General features: G+C 44.4%; 1 protein-coding gene across 5 annotated transcripts in view; it reads right to left on the bottom strand.

Moving 5' to 3' along the window:
* Positions 1 to 33: 33 nt before the first annotated feature.
* The window catches only part of adam23a (ADAM metallopeptidase domain 23a), a 23379-nt gene continuing 5327 nt past the window's right edge, over positions 34 to 18085 (bottom strand). The window contains exons 10-27 of one of the 5 annotated variants that reach the window (XR_013125605.1): positions 16692 to 16760; positions 16402 to 16568; positions 16202 to 16286; positions 15870 to 15957; positions 15398 to 15449; positions 15135 to 15234; positions 14884 to 14955; positions 13694 to 13780; positions 13147 to 13227; positions 12837 to 12887; positions 12208 to 12271; positions 11909 to 12014; positions 11660 to 11779; positions 10899 to 11067; positions 5112 to 5223; positions 3813 to 3903; positions 2114 to 2304; positions 34 to 1454 (exon numbers count right to left, since the gene is read on the bottom strand). Coding sequence is in view for 4 of the 5 variants with exons in the window: in XM_076992618.1 (XP_076848733.1) it covers positions 1409 to 1454; positions 4805 to 4895; positions 5112 to 5223; positions 10899 to 11067; positions 11660 to 11779; positions 11909 to 12014; positions 12208 to 12271; positions 12837 to 12887; positions 13147 to 13227; positions 13694 to 13780; positions 14884 to 14955; positions 15135 to 15234; positions 15398 to 15449; positions 15870 to 15957; positions 16202 to 16286; positions 16402 to 16568; positions 16692 to 16760 (1560 nt within the window). In the remaining variant the exon portion in view is untranslated. Of the gene's footprint in view, positions 2305 to 3601; positions 3904 to 4804; positions 4896 to 5111; positions 5224 to 10898; positions 11068 to 11659; positions 11780 to 11908; positions 12015 to 12207; positions 12272 to 12836; positions 12888 to 13146; positions 13228 to 13693; positions 13781 to 14883; positions 14956 to 15134; positions 15235 to 15397; positions 15450 to 15869; positions 15958 to 16201; positions 16287 to 16401; positions 16569 to 16691; positions 16761 to 18085 lie in introns of those variants that run through there. The other 4 variants (XM_076992618.1, XM_076992619.1, XM_076992617.1 and 1 more) reach the window with 4 other exon arrangements.

Genomic DNA, 18085 nt, shown 5'->3' with positions numbered 1-18085 from the left:
CCTGGTACCTCACTTGAGCTTTGAAGATTTAAAGGAAGACTCTGAAATGGTTTCTTTTGTCAAGTTCTTTATTGTTCTGTCTGTATTTCCATGGGAACATGAGATGAATGTAAAAGGGGTGGGGTTAAGGATGTCAAGAGTCACATGACCTATGCCAGTGGAGAAAACACCCCAAATATTTTCCTATTAAGTCCAAAATGAAAATGTCCCTTCTGACACTGGGCCAAATCCAATCAACTACTACTGGTTACTTGCAGGTTCTTATATTCGTCTGTATCATAAATGACTATTACAATGAATAATAAATTTTAAAAGCTTACATTTTTCTTGAACATTCTTTATAAGTAATTAGAAGTTTATTCAAAAGACCACCATAGTTATGGTCAGGCATATAAAAGATTCCCTAATCATAGCAGAATACACTCAATTTCACTTTTAATATTCACCATGTTCTCCAATCCATGGGGTCTGTGCGATGCATCCCCTTTGCATAGTAAGTAGAAGTTAACAGATTTTTCTAATAGTAAGTTAACTGGTTTTCCTTTGTCATGCAGTTACCTTAAGAAAGCGCAACAGGCTGAGTGCACTGCACCCCAGTGCAATTACATCATGCAGCGCTCCCATTAGTTGCAGAAACATTCTGCACAGGGCCGGTAGGTCCTGGGAGCTCAATAAGTAATAAGGGGAACAGGTATTGACATTACCAGGCATATAGAATTGTGTGTGTGTGTGTGTGGTGTGTGTGTTTACCGTATGGGAGTTTAATGTGAACTGATTAAGCAGCACCAGAAGCCGCCACCCAAAACACCATATTTTTCTAATTCTTTCATTAAAAATACCTGCAGTACAACATGCTTTAGTCTGAAAGAGCAGTTTAACTCTGTGTCTCTATGTATACTAACAAAACCTTTGTCTTTGTGTGGAACAAGACTTTTACATACATGTCTGTTACACGGTCTGTTACACACCGGTCCAGGCTCTGTGAGCCTCTGTAGCTCATTCTAACCATTACTTGTAGAATTATATTCTTAATTTTTTTATTTGGTTATATTTTTTTGTGGTAAGTTGGTCCCTCCTCTGCCATGCAAGTGCCACAGCCAGAGCTGGGGTCATGCCAAGGTCAACAGGAAGTCAGGATGATCGCAAACAGGAAAGCACATTTGAGTGAGGACTCACAGGTCATGTAAGAGAGCACTGAAGTTTAGAGCAGCCCTAATGACTCTGGTACATGACTGGGTGAAATATTCAAGTGCACCTTATCTATTTCTTGATTACCTTTTCTGTTTTATTTTCCTTCAAGTATTCTAACTGGCTGCAAGCAGCAGGAAATGGTACAGTCCAGCAGGAAATGGTACAGTCCAGCAGGTAACTCGCTCCAGCAGGCCAAGCTGCTATCTCCAGCACTCCTCTAGATGGCGCTGGCGTTGGGGTCATAGCGTCTTTTCTTGACGTTTCTTGTTGCGGGTAAGCACAGAGGGAACAGAAGACGCAGGAGTTAGTGCAGGCAAACGCCAGAGCAACACACACCACTACCCACCCAGGCCAAGCAACCCAACAACCACCATTGGAAAACAATCACACATTGGTGACTGGTACATCTTGGTATTGGTTTTAAAGGACATGTTACTGTCTCATATGTCAACTGCTGTTTTGTTTTTGTTTTTACTTTATTCGTGTGATTGAAGCAGAACACCATCGTTGTTGGGTTGCCATGGGTATGGGTGGCTCTCCTTCATAAGAGGACGGACGTAGAAGTGTCCGCTGAGTGTGAATGAGTGTGTGTTAGAAAGACAAAGAAGGATGTGGAAAAGCAACATTACCTCCTGGGAGAGAACACCAACACACACACAAAAGGGAAATAAACAATCTACAACATCGAAGGTCAGAAGAGGATGTCACAACATGAACGACGACGATACCACCAGGAACAACAAGGAAGGCAACAAGAACAACAACGACAGGGGGGTTGACACAGTCTCCCCATAGTGTGGCTTGATGTGGGGCATCCCAGCAGTTTAACATGCACCTGTCCATAGAGAGGTTAGGTGGGAGACGCCACTTTCGCTGAGTGAGGGGGGAGCATGCAGGTGCAGTGCAGCGCGTGTGTCTGTACCAGGTCTCAGTGAAGCAGGCAGTAAAGGCAGCGGTGCCGGGCGGGTCCGGGTGGGGGGTGAGGGGTCTTGCTCTGTTCTAGGTTTTCAGGGGGCCCAGGGCCTTCCGGGAGGTAAAAGGGCGTGGCAGCCAGCCATGGTACACAGGCTGCCTACAACACAACCTCCACCCCTCTTCTCTCATACTCTCACCCTTTCAGACAGCGGAGAGGGGATTGAGAGAGAGATCACGGCGAGGAGAGTGGAGAAGAAATTCGTCATCCCTCCCCAAAATCCAAACCCTGCCCAAACCAACCCCCTCCCTCAAAACCCAGGGAAACTTTCCCCTCCCGCCCAGTTGGGTGAGTTCAGCCTTTGTGCAGTGTTCCGACAGATAGCATCCTGTTGTAGCTCTGCTTTATAACATGCACAAACTCGAGGGCCTCAGTCAAGATGCTATGATCAGACCAGCATGCTGAAGTGAGCTAAGTTTCTCTAGACATTCCATCACCAGCTAGCTAGAGAAGCCCCTTGAGATTCCTACTGACTCTCAGGTCGCACGTCTTTTAGCATCAACACATTCTATGACTGCAAAGTCTATTCTCATATAATACATCTGAAAATAGCAGAGGTTCAAAACCCAGTTCACTTAAAAGCCTTTGAAGTCCACTTTAGGATGCTGTACCACTGCTGTGCCAAGTGAACAGTTCCTTACAAATCACATATTTTGTGGTATTACTGTTATTATATTATGAATTAGAAAAAAATATACAATTTACACTTGTTCATTAGCATGTAAGGCTGCTCAGATTAATTGTTACATAACATCTTTCTGTTTTATAAAATCCTCTTCTTTTACAGCATCATCTGGTAGATCAACTCATAACTGTTATTTTATCATTTAGTACGCATGCACCTCAAGCGCTGGGCCCAACTTCCAGAGGTTCTGCTACAGGCTGCAGAGGCTTAGCCAATCCCAGATGTTTATGGAAGACAATATGAATAATGCATGACTAATTTCAAAACAACACTAAAACAAAACATGTATTTACCGATTGACAGATTATGGTATTTATCATAATGGATATCATGGTATGGATTATTAATGGTTTATAGAATATGGTATATGGCACCTAGATTTAATCTGTGGTTCATAATCTGTGGTTCGTAATAAACATAAGTACGAACTTAATTATACAGTATTGTGATCATTAATCATTAACATTCAGAAGGTAAAAGACATCACGTATACTACTTATGGCATCTGTAATAGAAATTAAATATTTTTAAAATAACAGTGAGAAAACAAATCCCACCACTTTAACCCACACCTTGATTAGCACGATCCAAAATTCTTGCCTTGGTTTGCACAGTGAGCAAAAATGTTTAGAGTCTGTAGCAGAAGCTCAGGGCCTGGTGTGCATGTGGGGTGTGTGTGTGTGTGTGTGTAGGTGTGTATGTGTGTGTGCGTTTGTGTTAGCCTGTACCAGGCAGGCAGGCAATAAGAAGCATGTGTGTGTGTGTGTGTGTGTGTGTGTGTGTGTGTGTGTGTGTGTGTGTGTGTGTGTTAGCCTGTACCAGGCAGGCAGGCAATAAGAAGCATGTGTGTGTGTGTGTGTGTGTGTGTGTGTATGTGTGTTTGTGTTCATGTGTGTGTGTGTGTGTGTGTGTTAGCCTGTACCAAGCAGGCAGGCAGTAAGAAGCATGCGGTGTGACTCTTACTTAAATCCCCATCCCGTCCCCCCCAGCACTATGGCTGCCATCAGGATGGCCCCTGCGATGGAGCCTATGATAAGGTTGGTGGCGCTAGGACCTGCAGAGGGGCATGATGGGAGAGAGACATGACGTAAGCTGTGTAGGGCAGGACGCACAGCACGCAACGACTGTTTTTTTACATATGAAATGCAAGTTGAAGTCATATCCGCCTCTCGGCTGATCGGTTGTGTGGCTGGTACAGCAGAGGGCGCTAGAGAGGTATGCAATGTTTAGTCAGTGAATCCTGTGTGGAGGCCTGAACTGCACAATTGTCCATAGTGTATGAGGCAGTGACAGTTTCATCAAGTAGTCATCAGTCTGTTAATGCTTGTGGCTGGAGTGAAGTAAAAAGTCTATAAAAGCTGTGAATAGAACTATCAGGAATCCACATGGCAACAGCTTGAGACCCCATTACTGACTTCTACATCAACACTGCCTGAGGGTCCGACGAGACCATGCTCAGACACACACATATATATATATAAATATATACATACACACACACAGACACACACATAACCACACACACACACACACACACACACACACACACACACACACACACACTCATAAGAAACTGTCACACTCTCCAGATCCGATTGCTTTTCGATATTTAGAGCAGCTCAGGACGAGTTGTGTATCTTCTGACTTCAGGTGAGTTGCTTCACTGCAGACACTTTACAACACTGTTAATCTTCCTCCATGTTCTTTTTTGTGCATAAATGCCCCACATGGACCAGAAAGGAGAGCGTGATAGTAGCATTTACAATCAAGGAAAAGGGGAAATGATATTTACCAATCGATCCAGCAAGTTACACAAAACGGATCAACAACATGTCACAACAACCACAATGAACAAAAGCCAGTGGGAGGACGCACTCACATACACACGCACACAAGGACCACGGGATCGCCCGCATGTTGAGGGAGTGGCATTGAAAGGGATGAGAAGTGCTTACTCTATTCCCCACCCAGTGCCTCCAAAAATCACCCCCAGGGCCAGAATGGTCCCTGCCACTGCCCCTATCAGCCTGTTAGTGGCCACGCTCACTGCGCAAAGGAAATAGGGGGTGATTCAGCAGAGAACATGTAAGTATATGCATAAGCATCTGTACAAGTCCTGTGAGTAGTCATGGGGAAGCCCAATCTGAAGTGGATTTCAATTGATTTTGCTTCGCTCATCTGAATGGGCATCTGTGTGTGAGAAAACAGGAATTTGTGTTGGTGCTGTGTGGAATGTAAAAAAAACCAGGAGAGATGACGAACCCTTGGGACCATCGTCTTCAATGACAGGTGGCTCTTTGGGCGGGTCGTGCATGCTGCAGTCTGTCCCTGCCCAGGTGGTGTCGCAGGTGCAGGCAGCATCATTATTGCACACCTGAGGGTGTACAGACACGGAGGAGAAGGGAGACCAACATTAGTAAAACAGCTGCAACAGGAATCAAGCTAACTCGAGATCAGGAGAAGAAAACGTACAGGATGTGGTGGACTGAGAATGTTTCATGTGTGCGGATAATAATGCATTATAAACCCTGATCAAGAGATCAACCGCCATGCCACATGCTTCACACTGATATTAAATGTTTCCAACATTCATACAATGTAACGTGGTGGCTAACCAGGGAAGAACAGCATGAGCCACCACGGGGGTTTAGATAAGACCCAAATGCTGAGTATCACTACCACTGGGAGAGAGAACAGGAATGGTGTAAAAGAAACAGCCATGAGGGGGTAGAGGAGAAAAACTGGAAGCCAAAAGGAAACTGGGAGAGGAGAGAACAAACTTGTCTGTTTGTTTATCGTTAAATAAAAGAGTAACAATTATAACCAATTAGGAAAGCTAACCCTAATCCATAGAGAGAGGGACTAAAGAGAAAAGGAACAAGAGGCTGGAGAGCAAATCCAGAAACCTCCACCAAACGATACCGGCTGTCTCATACACCAGAAAACTGACCAACAGTTCAGCAACCACCATCTTAGAGGGAGCTGCTTAAAAAGCAGGTGTAGCTCGTTTGGCTTCATTAGCTCGTTGGTATGGAACTACGGCCAACCCATACATACAAGGTCCTGTACGAGACCTTTACAAGATCAAATTCAAGCACTTTTCAGGCACTTTCAAGGTCCATTTATAATATTTTTCAACACCTTAATCCTGTATTATTTGACTTTGGAGTCATCTGAGTCAGATTGCGCCTGCTGGCTTCTTCGCTGTCTGGCTTAGGCGACTCAAAATCGTCTGAGCTGATGGATCACATGTTGTGCCTGCGACCACCCACCATGTTTTTCGTGAGCTTTTCTTCCAGCAGCGGCCTAGCGACATTCGTGCAGCTTAAGCAGGTTTTGCTCTCAAAGACTATCATGAGTTGGCTAGGGAGGCCGACAAGATTTTCTCCGCCAAGCTGCCACGCAGGCATACACGCCCCTACCTCCCTTTGGCACCTCGGTGTATGCAGCCATGCCCCCAACCCCCTCCAGCCCTCTGTCCGTTTACACACACGGCCTCTGGGCACCGCGTGGTTTGCAACACAGGTGCTCAGCTGAGCGTCCTGCCTGCCTCCAGACTGGACGTGAAGTCCTATGGCTTCGCCGCCGCACATGGTCTGGAAGCCTGGCGGTGGATGCCGCCCGTGTGGTGATTATCGCCGGCTCAATGTTGCCACCACTCCGGATCGCCATCCCATTCCTCATGTGCAAGATTTTTACACCTGTCTTGCTGGGAAAGTCATCTTCATGGCAACCAACAGGTCCCTGTGCATCCGGAGGACATTCGGAAGAACGGGGGGTCGATAGGGCTTGGCAACCCCTGGTGTTCTTCAGTTGGGAGCTCCATGGCATTTTCTCCTTGAATGCCGCCCATTTGTTGTGTTTGTGGGTCACTAGCCCTTGACGATTGTAGAGTTTTTCTGAACGCTCAGCTTAATAAGGCACAGACACACAAGCTCGGTTCCTTTTCAACCTCATATCACTTTAATTTCTTCTGATCTAACACAGGTGTGCGCATGTGCAGCTCAGTCAATTAAAAAAAGCACTCTTTACATGACATCTCCCCTCTAAAGCTAAAGGTATGTTCCATTTTTTATGTTCCATTTTTAAAGTTTTAAAGTTTTTTTTCATTATTATTATTTAAACAACACAACTACATGTGATCACCGGATGAAAACAGTGTGAACATTTTCTGTAACAGAAGAGGAGTGGGTAGGGAGCTGTGGATCACACGTGCCCAGAGCGGTGGGCAGACCTAGCCTGGCACCCAGGGAGCAGCCCTTGCTCAAGGGCACCTCAGTCATGGCCTTAGGCTTGGGAATTGAACCCACGACCCTCCGGTCACAAGACCAGTTCCCTACCACCAGACCATGACTGCCCAATGCAATGTGAAGTGGTTACTCATTGCTTGGTTAATGTTCATTTCTGAGTGTACTGTCTCAGGGATCATTATCTCAAGGTCTCCTGGTTCGGAAAGAGGTGATGATGATTCCATCTGATATTCCTTGTTTAGCAGCTGAATATTTCTGTGAGTCCTTCTTGATGCATCACCCTGAGGTGTCTGGACACTGAATGATCTTGATGCTGCTTCCTCCTGCCTTATTACAGCTGTTGTTGCCTCGGTTTTGAGGCGAACACGGTCACTCAAGTGAGAGGGGGAAGTGGTCTCGCCGAATATTTACTATTGTAGAATCTCTCGTACGACAGTTTGGCTTTCTTGTCATTCTTCCTCACCATATCAATGTCTGTCCAAGATGTCTCAGTTTTTCTTTGAGGGTTGACAGGGTTATGTGTAAGCGTCGCCCCATCATTAGCTTGGCAGGACTCTCTAGTGTTGGCTCTGTTGGAGTAAAATGGTAGCTCAGAAGAGCTAGGAGAGGATAATTTTGTCTAAAAATAGCTTTGGCCATTTTGACAGCTTATTCAGCCATCCCATTAGACAGGGGAAAATAAGAACTGGATGTGACATGCTGAAAATCAAACTCAGCAACAAACCTTCTGAACTGTTCTGCAGAAAAGTGTGGTCCATTGTCCATCCGTACTCCTTCAGGTCTCCCGAAACGGCTGAAGGTGCTTTTCAGTTTTGCAATCACTGTTTCACTGACTTCGGGCAGTCCAGGTAGTTTTTCCCATTATACTCATAGAGATCAGCTGCAGTCTTCTGCCAAGGCAGCTCTGGCAGTGGTGTAGTGAGTAGAGGTTCCCTGTGCTGGATAGGCCGGTTGATAATACAGTGTTGACATGACTGTATGAGTCCTCGGACATCTCTGACAATCACCCGGCACCAAACAGCATTTTTCTTGGTGGATCTTTTGGATAATGTCATCCCGCCTGCTGTGAGGGATAATGATCTGATTTCCACGTCTCAAGGGCAGATTTGAAGATTTGTGTAAAAAAAAATACAAGTACATATTTTAGTTTACAGGTTCTCACTGTCACGGTACAGCGGGCCCCCTACTGGTCGCCTCCGTCCACAGCGGCAGTTGTCCTGTTGTTGTTGTGTTGTGTTCGTCCCTCAGGTGGGCGGGGCCCCGTGATCCGTCTCACCCGAGTCATGTTGTCATGTTGGAAGAGGAACATACTGTTCCCACAAATTTGGGAACATGAAATTGTCCAAAATGTCTTGGTATGCTGAAGCATTCAGAGTTCAATTCACTGGAACTAAGGGGCCAAGCCCAGCTCCTGAAAAACAACTCCACACCAAAATCCCTCCTACACCAAACTTTACACTTGACACAATAGAGTCAGACAAGTACCATTCTCCAAACTCCCAAACCCAGACTTGTCCATCAAATTGCCAAATGGAGAAGTGTGATTCGTTAATCTAGAGAATGTGCCTCCACTGCTTCTCTTCCAAGGGAATCTGATTTTTCTGTTTTTCTTTACAACAACTACCATTGGTGCGCACAATCATGTTAGCTGGGTGACCTTTTCTATGATGCCCAGTGACTCCATTTGTTTAAATTCTTCCTCTACTATAGGGAAAGGTACTCATCTCCTTCTTTAAGCACGTTCCTCACGGGATCTCCCTTTAGGGTGGCCACGTCACCAAAATCATTCACTTCACTTGGTTTGAGTTTGGGTTTGTTCTTCAAACCATCATAAGTAGCTTCTGTGATCACTGAGGTATCTGCCATTGAGTCTATTTTAAATGTCACTGGGGTGTTTCTGATGGTCAGTGTGATGTGCCAAAGTGGCTCATATTCTGTGATGACCTCATCTAATGTCTTCAGTGAGTGAGCCCAGAAAGAATAGTTCTTCATCATTTTCATTTTTGCACTCATGTACTGTCAAATTTCACTCTTTGTGGTACATGCTGCTACAAAATGTCCAGTTTTCTTTTATTTATTGAACGTTTTTCCGTTGCTGGACGTTCTGTAGTTACTGTGTTCTTTGTTGCATCTTCTGCAGTTTTTAAATTCTCGTTTCTCTGTTGTGTGTATATATGCCATTATATTCCCTCTTTCCTTTCCTAAAGGATTTAACTTCATCCACAGTGCTAGATTGTTCTTGGTTCTGTTCTTTAATTAGTTCGAAATGTCTTGCCATTTCAATTGGACGTTGCAATGTTAAGTCCTTTTTTATCTGAAGTCTCTGAGACAATCCTTTATTGTTTAGGAACAAAGTGTTCATTAATCTTCTCGAGCACCACATCATATTTATCTTCAGCTGGTCTTCATCTCTGAGTTCACCAAGGACGTCCAGCATGTTGCTGAGAAGAACAACTGTCTGTCTGTCTGACTGTCCCGCAGTTGTCGACGCTGGGCACCTCAGAAACAACTACTCCTGTATGTTCCCACCCACTTGCCCAGACTGGTCTTTGATGTCGTATACAGACTCTCACACCCCAGAGAGCCAAAGTGAATCAGCATGTTAAAGCCCCGCTGGTATTTTTCCCCATGCCAGAATGGCACTTTGACCTCATTCATCTGGATTTGGTGGGGCCGCTACCACCAACCCCCGGTTTTACCCACCTTCTCAGGATTGTCAGCAGGACCTCGAGGTGGCCACTTTCGTCCATGGCATTCCCAGAGGTGGCCTGGCCACTCATCGGTACGTGGGTCACATGCACCGGCACACATGTTTGGCATCCCATTGGACGTCTCCTCGATTCACCTCAGCCCTCTGGAACAGTGTGGCTGTAGGTCTCAGGGTGCACCTTCACCACACGAGTGCCTACCATTCCCAAGCCAACAGGCCGTGTGAGCATTTCCACCACTCTATGAAGGCTGTGCTCCAGGCCAGTCTCCGGGACGCATCCCTGGGTCATTCAGGGCCTCAGATCGACCCCCAAGGACGACTTCCAGGCCTCTTCAGATTAACTTATCTATGGCCAGGCACTGTGTGTCCCCGGGGATTTTCTCCCATGTTCTACTACAACGTGGTCTGCCAGCCACCAGTGACAGGCCCTTCGCAAGTTCTCGGGTGCCTTTGCCCCATGCCCACCTCCCAACATGGCCTACGGTAGTCCCACTTTCCGCCTTTTTTGCATGTTGCTAAGTTTGTGTTCATCCGGCATGATGCTCATATTCTGAGAATAACTCAACTCATGTCACATCAGAGCTAGACATCTGCAACCTTTATAAATATTCTGCTGAGTAATACTTGCACACTATGTATTTATCTTTATATATCTCTTTCTCTCAGTTCTGTGAGTTGTTCTGGGTAAGCACATCTGCTAAGTTTGAAAAAATGGCATTTTAATTGCCATTTAAATGTAAATGAATACACATGCATAATCATGAATGCAACTACATTAATACACATGCATAATCATGAATGCAACTACATTAATACACATGCATAAACATGAATATAACTACAACTAAACGTTGTTTAACTGAAGGGGAACATAAGACTGGAGCCAATTCTTTTTGGTTTCAGCCAGTATAGAAAAACGGCTGGGTTTACAGTTAGGACTGAATAAATAAAGATATGCAAATATAAGTTTTTCTCTGCACCATATAATTAAGTTTAAAGGTCTGACTCAAGTGACTCAACTGACTCAGCCCAGGTAGTGCCCAAGGGAGGAAGAGGAAGAGAGATGAAGATGGGAATGGTGCGACTCACGCCGTGAGAGGAACAGATGCGTCCATTGGGCCCCAGAGGGCAGGCTGTGAGATTCAGGGAGGAGATGGGCAAACATTTCCGTTCAAGGCACATCATGGAGGGACCACACGGTGTCCCATCCTCAATGTAACCAAGGTCCGTGTCATCATCCAACAAGACGCGTCCTCCACTGATGGGTAGGGTCAGGAGAGGACATATCAAAAACAGGCAGGAAGAAAAAAGCATGGGGTGTCATGCAGAAGAAGAACCTACTCCGACCCCTAATCCAACCCCTACTCCTGCTCCAACTCCTACACAAACCCCTTCTCCAACCCTTAATCCGACCCCTAATCCAACCCCTACTCCTGCTCCAACTCTTATTCCTACCCCTACCCTAATCTAACCCCTAATCCAACCCCTACTCCTACCCCTAATCTAACCCCTAATCCAACCCCTTCTCCTACCCCTAATACAACCCCTACTCCTGCTCCAACTCTTACTGAAAGCCCTACTCCAACCCTTAATCTGACCCCTAACCTACCCCTAATCTAACCCCTACTTCTACCCTTAATCCAACCAATAAAATCCAACCCCTACTCATACCCCTAACCCAACCCCTACACTTACATTTAATCCAACCCTTATGCATACCCTTGATCCTATAATCCAGAAGCTCTGCTGTATTTAATTCCAGCTTTCCCTTAACTCACTTGTCAAAGTCATCTGATAGAGCTCCATAAATTATGTTAGATCGGTGCAACAGAGACACCAAAGCCACTCACCTGCAGTCTACCAGCCGTCCCTGATGGTTAAAAGTGGTGGGGGTGATGTCACCTTTCAGGGTCCCAATCCTGGGGTTTCTGCCAATGTTGGTGCATAGCAGGTACCCACAGAACACGTCACTGAAGTCAAAGAAATGGCAAAATACACATGGTTGTTTTTAGACACATATAGGCTGTCACTTTCATGAAGTATAAGTTATTGCCTATGTGTAGTCGTTAGCATATGCAATGAACATGGCTTAAACAGACTGTTTACTGCAGGGGATCCATTTCTCTCCATCTTTCCCACAATTCCCTTTCTCTGTTCCCTCAGTATTTAGCTTTTCATAGCAGTGCTTCTCTGAGCCCCCTGCCTCTGACAGAGAGAATAAAGTGCGAGAGAGAGGAAGAGAGAGAGAGAGGTAGAGGTAGAGATAGAGAAAGAGAGAGAAAGGTCAGAAAACATTTTTGTCCATGCTATGGTTAGCATTAGTTTAGTTTTGGGATTAGTTTGGGGTTGGGATTAGTTTAAGATTAGGGTTAGTTTGTTCATGTTAATGTATTCTCACTTGGACCCCAGATGTACTTGCACTGGCTGTCCCTTGTCTTGCATTCGCCACCATAGCAACGGCCCTGGAACAACAATAAAGGCAGTGAGAGGAAGCAGATGCAGTGAAAAGCCTTAAGCATGTGTGCTGCTAACTCCCATGAGAAACATCACGTGTGCCGCTAACTCCCATGAGAAACATCACGTGTGCTGCTAACTCCCATGAGAAACATCACATATGCTGCTAACTCCCATGAGAAACATCACGTGTGCTGCTAACTCCTATGAGAAACATCACGTGTGCTGCTAACTCCCATGAGAAACATCACGTGTGCCACTAACTCCCATGAGAAACATCACGTGTGCTGCTAACTCCCATGAGAAACATCACGTGTGCCGCTAACTCCCATGAGAAACATCACGTGTGCTGCTAACTCCCATGAGAAACATCACATATGCTGCTAACTCCCATGAGAAACATCACGTGTGCCGCTAACTCCTATGAGAAACATCACGTGTGCCGCTAACTCCCATGAGAAACATCTCGTGTGCTGCCAACTCCCATGAGAAATATCACGTGTGCTGCCAACTCCTGAGAAACATTATGTGGGCTGAGCATAATGTGGGAGCATGAAAGCCAATTAACCTCACCTGGTTAAGTTGACAGGGGTAGCTGTCCTGCTTGTGTAGGTTAGGGGGGCACTACAGGACAAAAGACAGCTGTAGTTCGGTTGGGTAAGGCAGTTTAAAAAAAATTGATTTGAGTGCTTTGGTGTGTGTGTGTGTGTGTGTGTGTGTGTGTGTGTGTGTGTGTGTGTGTGTGTGTGTGTGAGAGAGAGAGAGAGAGAGAGAGAGAGAGAGAGAGAGAAAGAGAGAGAACATGTTTATACATTTTATTGTACATTTGTGTGTGTGGATGTGTATGTACAAAAGACAAAGTATGTAAAATGATAACAGTAACCTGGCCTGAGTCTCCTGAACATGTCTCTGAAATATCACAGTCATTGACAGCATAGCGACAACTGTACCCTCGGGGTAAGAACTGAGGAACAAATATAATATAGAGAAGCAGATGAGAATACAGTGATGCACAGAAAGAGCCACCCACTTACCCTCACCCTAACCCATTTACCCTAAACCTAACCCATTTACCCTAACCCTAACACACTTACTCTAACCTTACTCTAAGCCTTACCCTAACCCACGTACCTTAACCCTACTCTAACACTAACCTAATTACCCTAACCCTTCTCTAATCCTAACCCACTTACCCTAACCCTACTCTAATCCTAACCCTAACCCATTTACCCTAAACCTAACCCACTTACTCTAACCCTTACCCCAACCCTACTCTAACCCTAACCTAATTACCCTAACCCTTCTCCAATCCTAACCCACTTACCCTAATCCTACTCTAATTCTATACCATTTAAATAATACATTACTGTCCACTTACCCTAATCCTAATCTTAGCCCTACTCTAAGCCTTACCCTGGAGGAGCTCTTACCAGGCAGGTGCTATTGCAGCATGGGCCATCGCTGCAGTGGGCTCCATTAGACAGAGAGCACTTCTTACAGCAGTCTTTATAGCACTCCTGTGATCGCAAAACACACACACACACACACACACACACACACACATTAACATGTTAACATACACACACATGTTAACATACACACACACACACACACACACGTTAACATGTACACACACACACACACATCCACACGTTTACGTACACACACACACATATGCATGTATGCAGTATAGACATACACATATACACATGTTAACATGTACACACATTAACATGAATGCAAACACACACAACCGTTAACATGTACACACATACATATATACACAGATACATATACACACGTTAACATGTACACACACACACACATTAACATGAATGCAAACACACACAACCGTTAACATGTACACACACACATATATACACAGATACATATACACACGTTAACATATACACACATGTACATATTAACATGAATGCAAACACACACAACCGTTAACATGTACACACACATATATATACACAGATACATATACACACGTTAACATGTACACACGTACAAATACATGTATACATAATGATGATAATGACATGGTGTTAATGGTAATGAAGATAATGACATGGTGTTAATGGTAATGAAGATAATGACATGGTGTTAACGGTAATGATGATGATGATAATGACATGGTGTTAATGGTAATGAAGATAATGACATGGTGTTAACGGTAATGATGATAATGACATGGTGTTAATGGTAATGAAGATAATGACATGGTGTTAACGGTAATGATGATGATGATAATGACATGGTGTTAATGGTAATGAAGATAATGACATGGTGTTAACGGTAATGATGATGATGATAATGACATGGTGTTAATGGTAATGAAGATAATGACATGGTGTTAACGGTAATGATGATGATGATAATGACATGGTGTTAATGGTAATGAAGATAATGACATGGTGTTAACGGTAATGATGATGATGATAATGACATGGTGTTAATGGTAATGAAGATAATGACATGGTGTTAACGGTAATGATGATGATGATAATGACATGGTGTTAATGGTAATGATGATGATGACATGGTGTTAATGGTAATGAAGATAATGACATGATGTTAATGGTAATGACAACAGTGAGCTGTGGTCCCTCACCATTCTTGGTCCACAGTCACACTCCTCTCCCACTTCCACATACCCGTTGCCGCACTCTGTAGCTTCGAAGAGCTGATCTCACACACACGATAAATCAAACAAAACCTTAGAGTTAAGTGCTTTTGTAGGGTACTGTCTGGTGGAGATAGGGGTTTTGCGAGATAACTAGATTACAGGAGCTATAAAAAGATTACTTGAGCAACAGGAACGGTAGAATATGTAAGTATGTGTGCTGTGATCTTCTGGGTCACCTTGTTGGGTCTGTTGAAGAGACACGATGCACCTCCTCTCAGCAGAAAGTTCTTGTAGTCAGATATGCTGCATTTGGAAAACCTGCGTGGATGCTGCACTCTGAGAGAGTATGGAGGGTTAGGAACACAGCATCACGTGTGTGTGTGTGTGTGTGTGTGTGTGTGTGTGTGTGTGTGTGTGTGTGTGTGTGTGTGTGTGTGTGTGTGTGTGTGTGTGTGTGTGTGTGTGTGTGTGTGTGTGTGTGTGTGTGTAACCACTGTACCCAGTATCTTCCATGATGCACCCCACCCATGAATCCATGCAGCCACACTCCTCTGTGCAAAAGAGGGCAGCAAAAAACACAAATTAGCTGGATTCATTAAGCATCAAACATCAAACATGGCCTCACAGTGGACTTTAGGGTTAGGAGGGTTAGGATTCAGTTGGGTGGTTAGGGTTACAGTTAGGGTTAAGGTAGTTAGGGTGGTTAGGGTTAGGGTGGTTAGGGTTAAGGTGGTTAGGGTGGTTAGGGTTAAGGTGGTTAGGGTTAGGGTGGTTAGGGTGGTTAGGGTTAGGGTGGTTAGGGTTAAGGGGGTTAGGGTTAGGGTGGTTAGGGTTAAGGGGGTTAGGGTTAAGGTGGTTAGGGTTAGGGTGGTTAGGGTTAGGGTGGTTAGGGTGGTTAGGGTTAAAGGGGGTTAGGGTTAGGGTGGTTAGGGTTAAGGGGGTTAGGGTTAGGGTGCCAGTCTCAAACGTACTCCTCCTGCTAACTGGGTCCCACTGGATGCCCAGATTCTGTGCCAGGCTCTGGGAGAGAGAGGCTGCCATTGTCCATGTGCTGCCAAACTAAAGACAGACAGAGAGAGAAAAAGTGAGCAACAGGCAGAGAGATTTAAAGATTAGGGTTATATTTAGGCTTATGGTTAGGGATGGGGTTATATATAGAGAGTGTATTATACTTTGGGTCTTATTAATGCACACACATCTGCACAGGTTATTTTAAAGTCAAAATGACAGACTTTTACTCTCTACCCATGGGGTACACGCCCCTAGGGTTAGGGTTGGAGTTGGGGTTAACTCCTAGCCTCACCTCATTCACCCCGACTCCACGTGTGTTAGAGCAAACTCCCCCAATATAGGCCACACTGCTCCTCCCATAGTGAAACGTGACGTTCCTGTGAAGACCACACCACCGTTGTTAGGGTTGGGGTTAGGGTTAGGGTGTTAGGGTTAGGGTTAGGATGTCTACTCCACATCCCTTTCTGACCATCAATCGACCAACAGACTCACGTAAAGAGGTGAACAGCATCGGCACTGATTCGGATATTCTGCTGCCGGTATTTGGAGAAATCTCGTAGCATGTCCAGGGGCTTCACGTTCAGGGGGATTCGGTCACGGTCTGTCCATATCTCTACGGCAACTAGCACCACACGCGTGTTCAGCTGCTCCTTGAAGATCTGGGAGAGGGAGACAACATTTTGGGTAAATACATATATATTTATGTGTGTGTATTATTCATATTTGTTTCGCTTTAAAATAAACAAGCATTCTGCAATACGGCAACAGTAATGCATACTTACTGCATCTACTAGGTTAACCACTGATTTGGCAAAGTTCCTGGTATGATTTTTGCTCTTATGTCTCTTAAACTGAAAATAGAAAAGACAAAATAGATGGATTTAGTATCGAAATAGCGTACGTTAATAAATTGGTTGTTTTACAGTGCCATCTAGTAAACATTTGGTAGAATACAAAACCTCGGAATAAATTGAATTTACTGTAACAGAGACTTTCAACATGTGGGTTGCAGTTTATGCAAATTGTTTGCAAAAATAAAACATTACATTTAGGTCAAGCCCATTCACACCCCGATCCACATCAACAGCGGTCGGAATCGTCCAGAACACAAAATTCTTAGGGGTTCACGTTAAAGCCTGACGTGGTCTTTGCACACCTCCTCTCTGGTCAAAAAGGCTCATCAGCGAGTGCGTTTCTTACGTCGATTGAGGAGGGCCCATCTCCGTCCACCCATCCTCACCACTTTATACCGAGGCACAACAGAGAGTGTTTTAACCAGCAGCATCTCTCTCGGGTATGACAGTTGGAACCTCTCAGAAAAGTCCATCAGGAGAGTGCTTAGGACAGCAGAAAAGATCATAGGGGCTAGTCTTCCACCTACTGAGGATGTGGCTCTAAAGCACCTCCAGAACAACATCAGTGTGTCCACTCACCCTGTCACAGACTGTTCACCTTTCTGCTCTCGCTTAAAGGTACAGTAGGATACGCTGCAACACGGTTCGCTTCAGAAGTAGTTTCTACCCAACTGTTATCAGACTTCTGAACAGAATTAATTTCAAATCTGATAAATATTTTAATTTATGGGTATATCATGTGCAATATTTTTTGCAATATCTTAACTACAATGTGCAATTTCAGTATTATTGTTTTTTTACTTTACTATTTTATATATGTATATATTTCTTATTTTAAACCTGTGTTGTTTTCTTTTATGTGAACCAATGCACACAATTTCCTTTTTTCTGTACACTTTGGGATACAGTAAAATGACAATAAAATCAATCTTGTATCTTGAGGCTCGTTTATTGGTCTGGCGTAGTCACATGTCTGACAAAGCTGGCTGGAGGATTGGCAAGGAGCCAATGTTATGTAATTAGTGCAATTAGTGCAATTAGTTATGTAATTAGTGCAAGTCTGAGTGAAACATTCCTATTATCTTGTATCAGTTTAACCATCACGGATAAATGATTAAAAACAGTATATTTCACAATATAAGGGATTCACTACCCTTACCCCTAACCTTACCCTTACATCTACCTCTACCCTTACCACTACCACTACCCCTAACCTTACCCTTACCTCTACTCTTACCTCTACCACTACCCCTAACCTTACCCTTACATCTACCTCTACTCTTACCTCTACCACTACCCCTAACCTTACCCTTACATCTACC

The sequence above is a fragment of the Brachyhypopomus gauderio genome, unplaced genomic scaffold (assembly GCF_052324685.1).
Source record: "Brachyhypopomus gauderio isolate BG-103 unplaced genomic scaffold, BGAUD_0.2 sc95, whole genome shotgun sequence".
In the NCBI taxonomy this organism is placed as follows: domain Eukaryota; kingdom Metazoa; phylum Chordata; class Actinopteri; order Gymnotiformes; family Hypopomidae; genus Brachyhypopomus; species Brachyhypopomus gauderio.
This window is presented reverse-complemented; position numbering and strand designations above follow the sequence as displayed.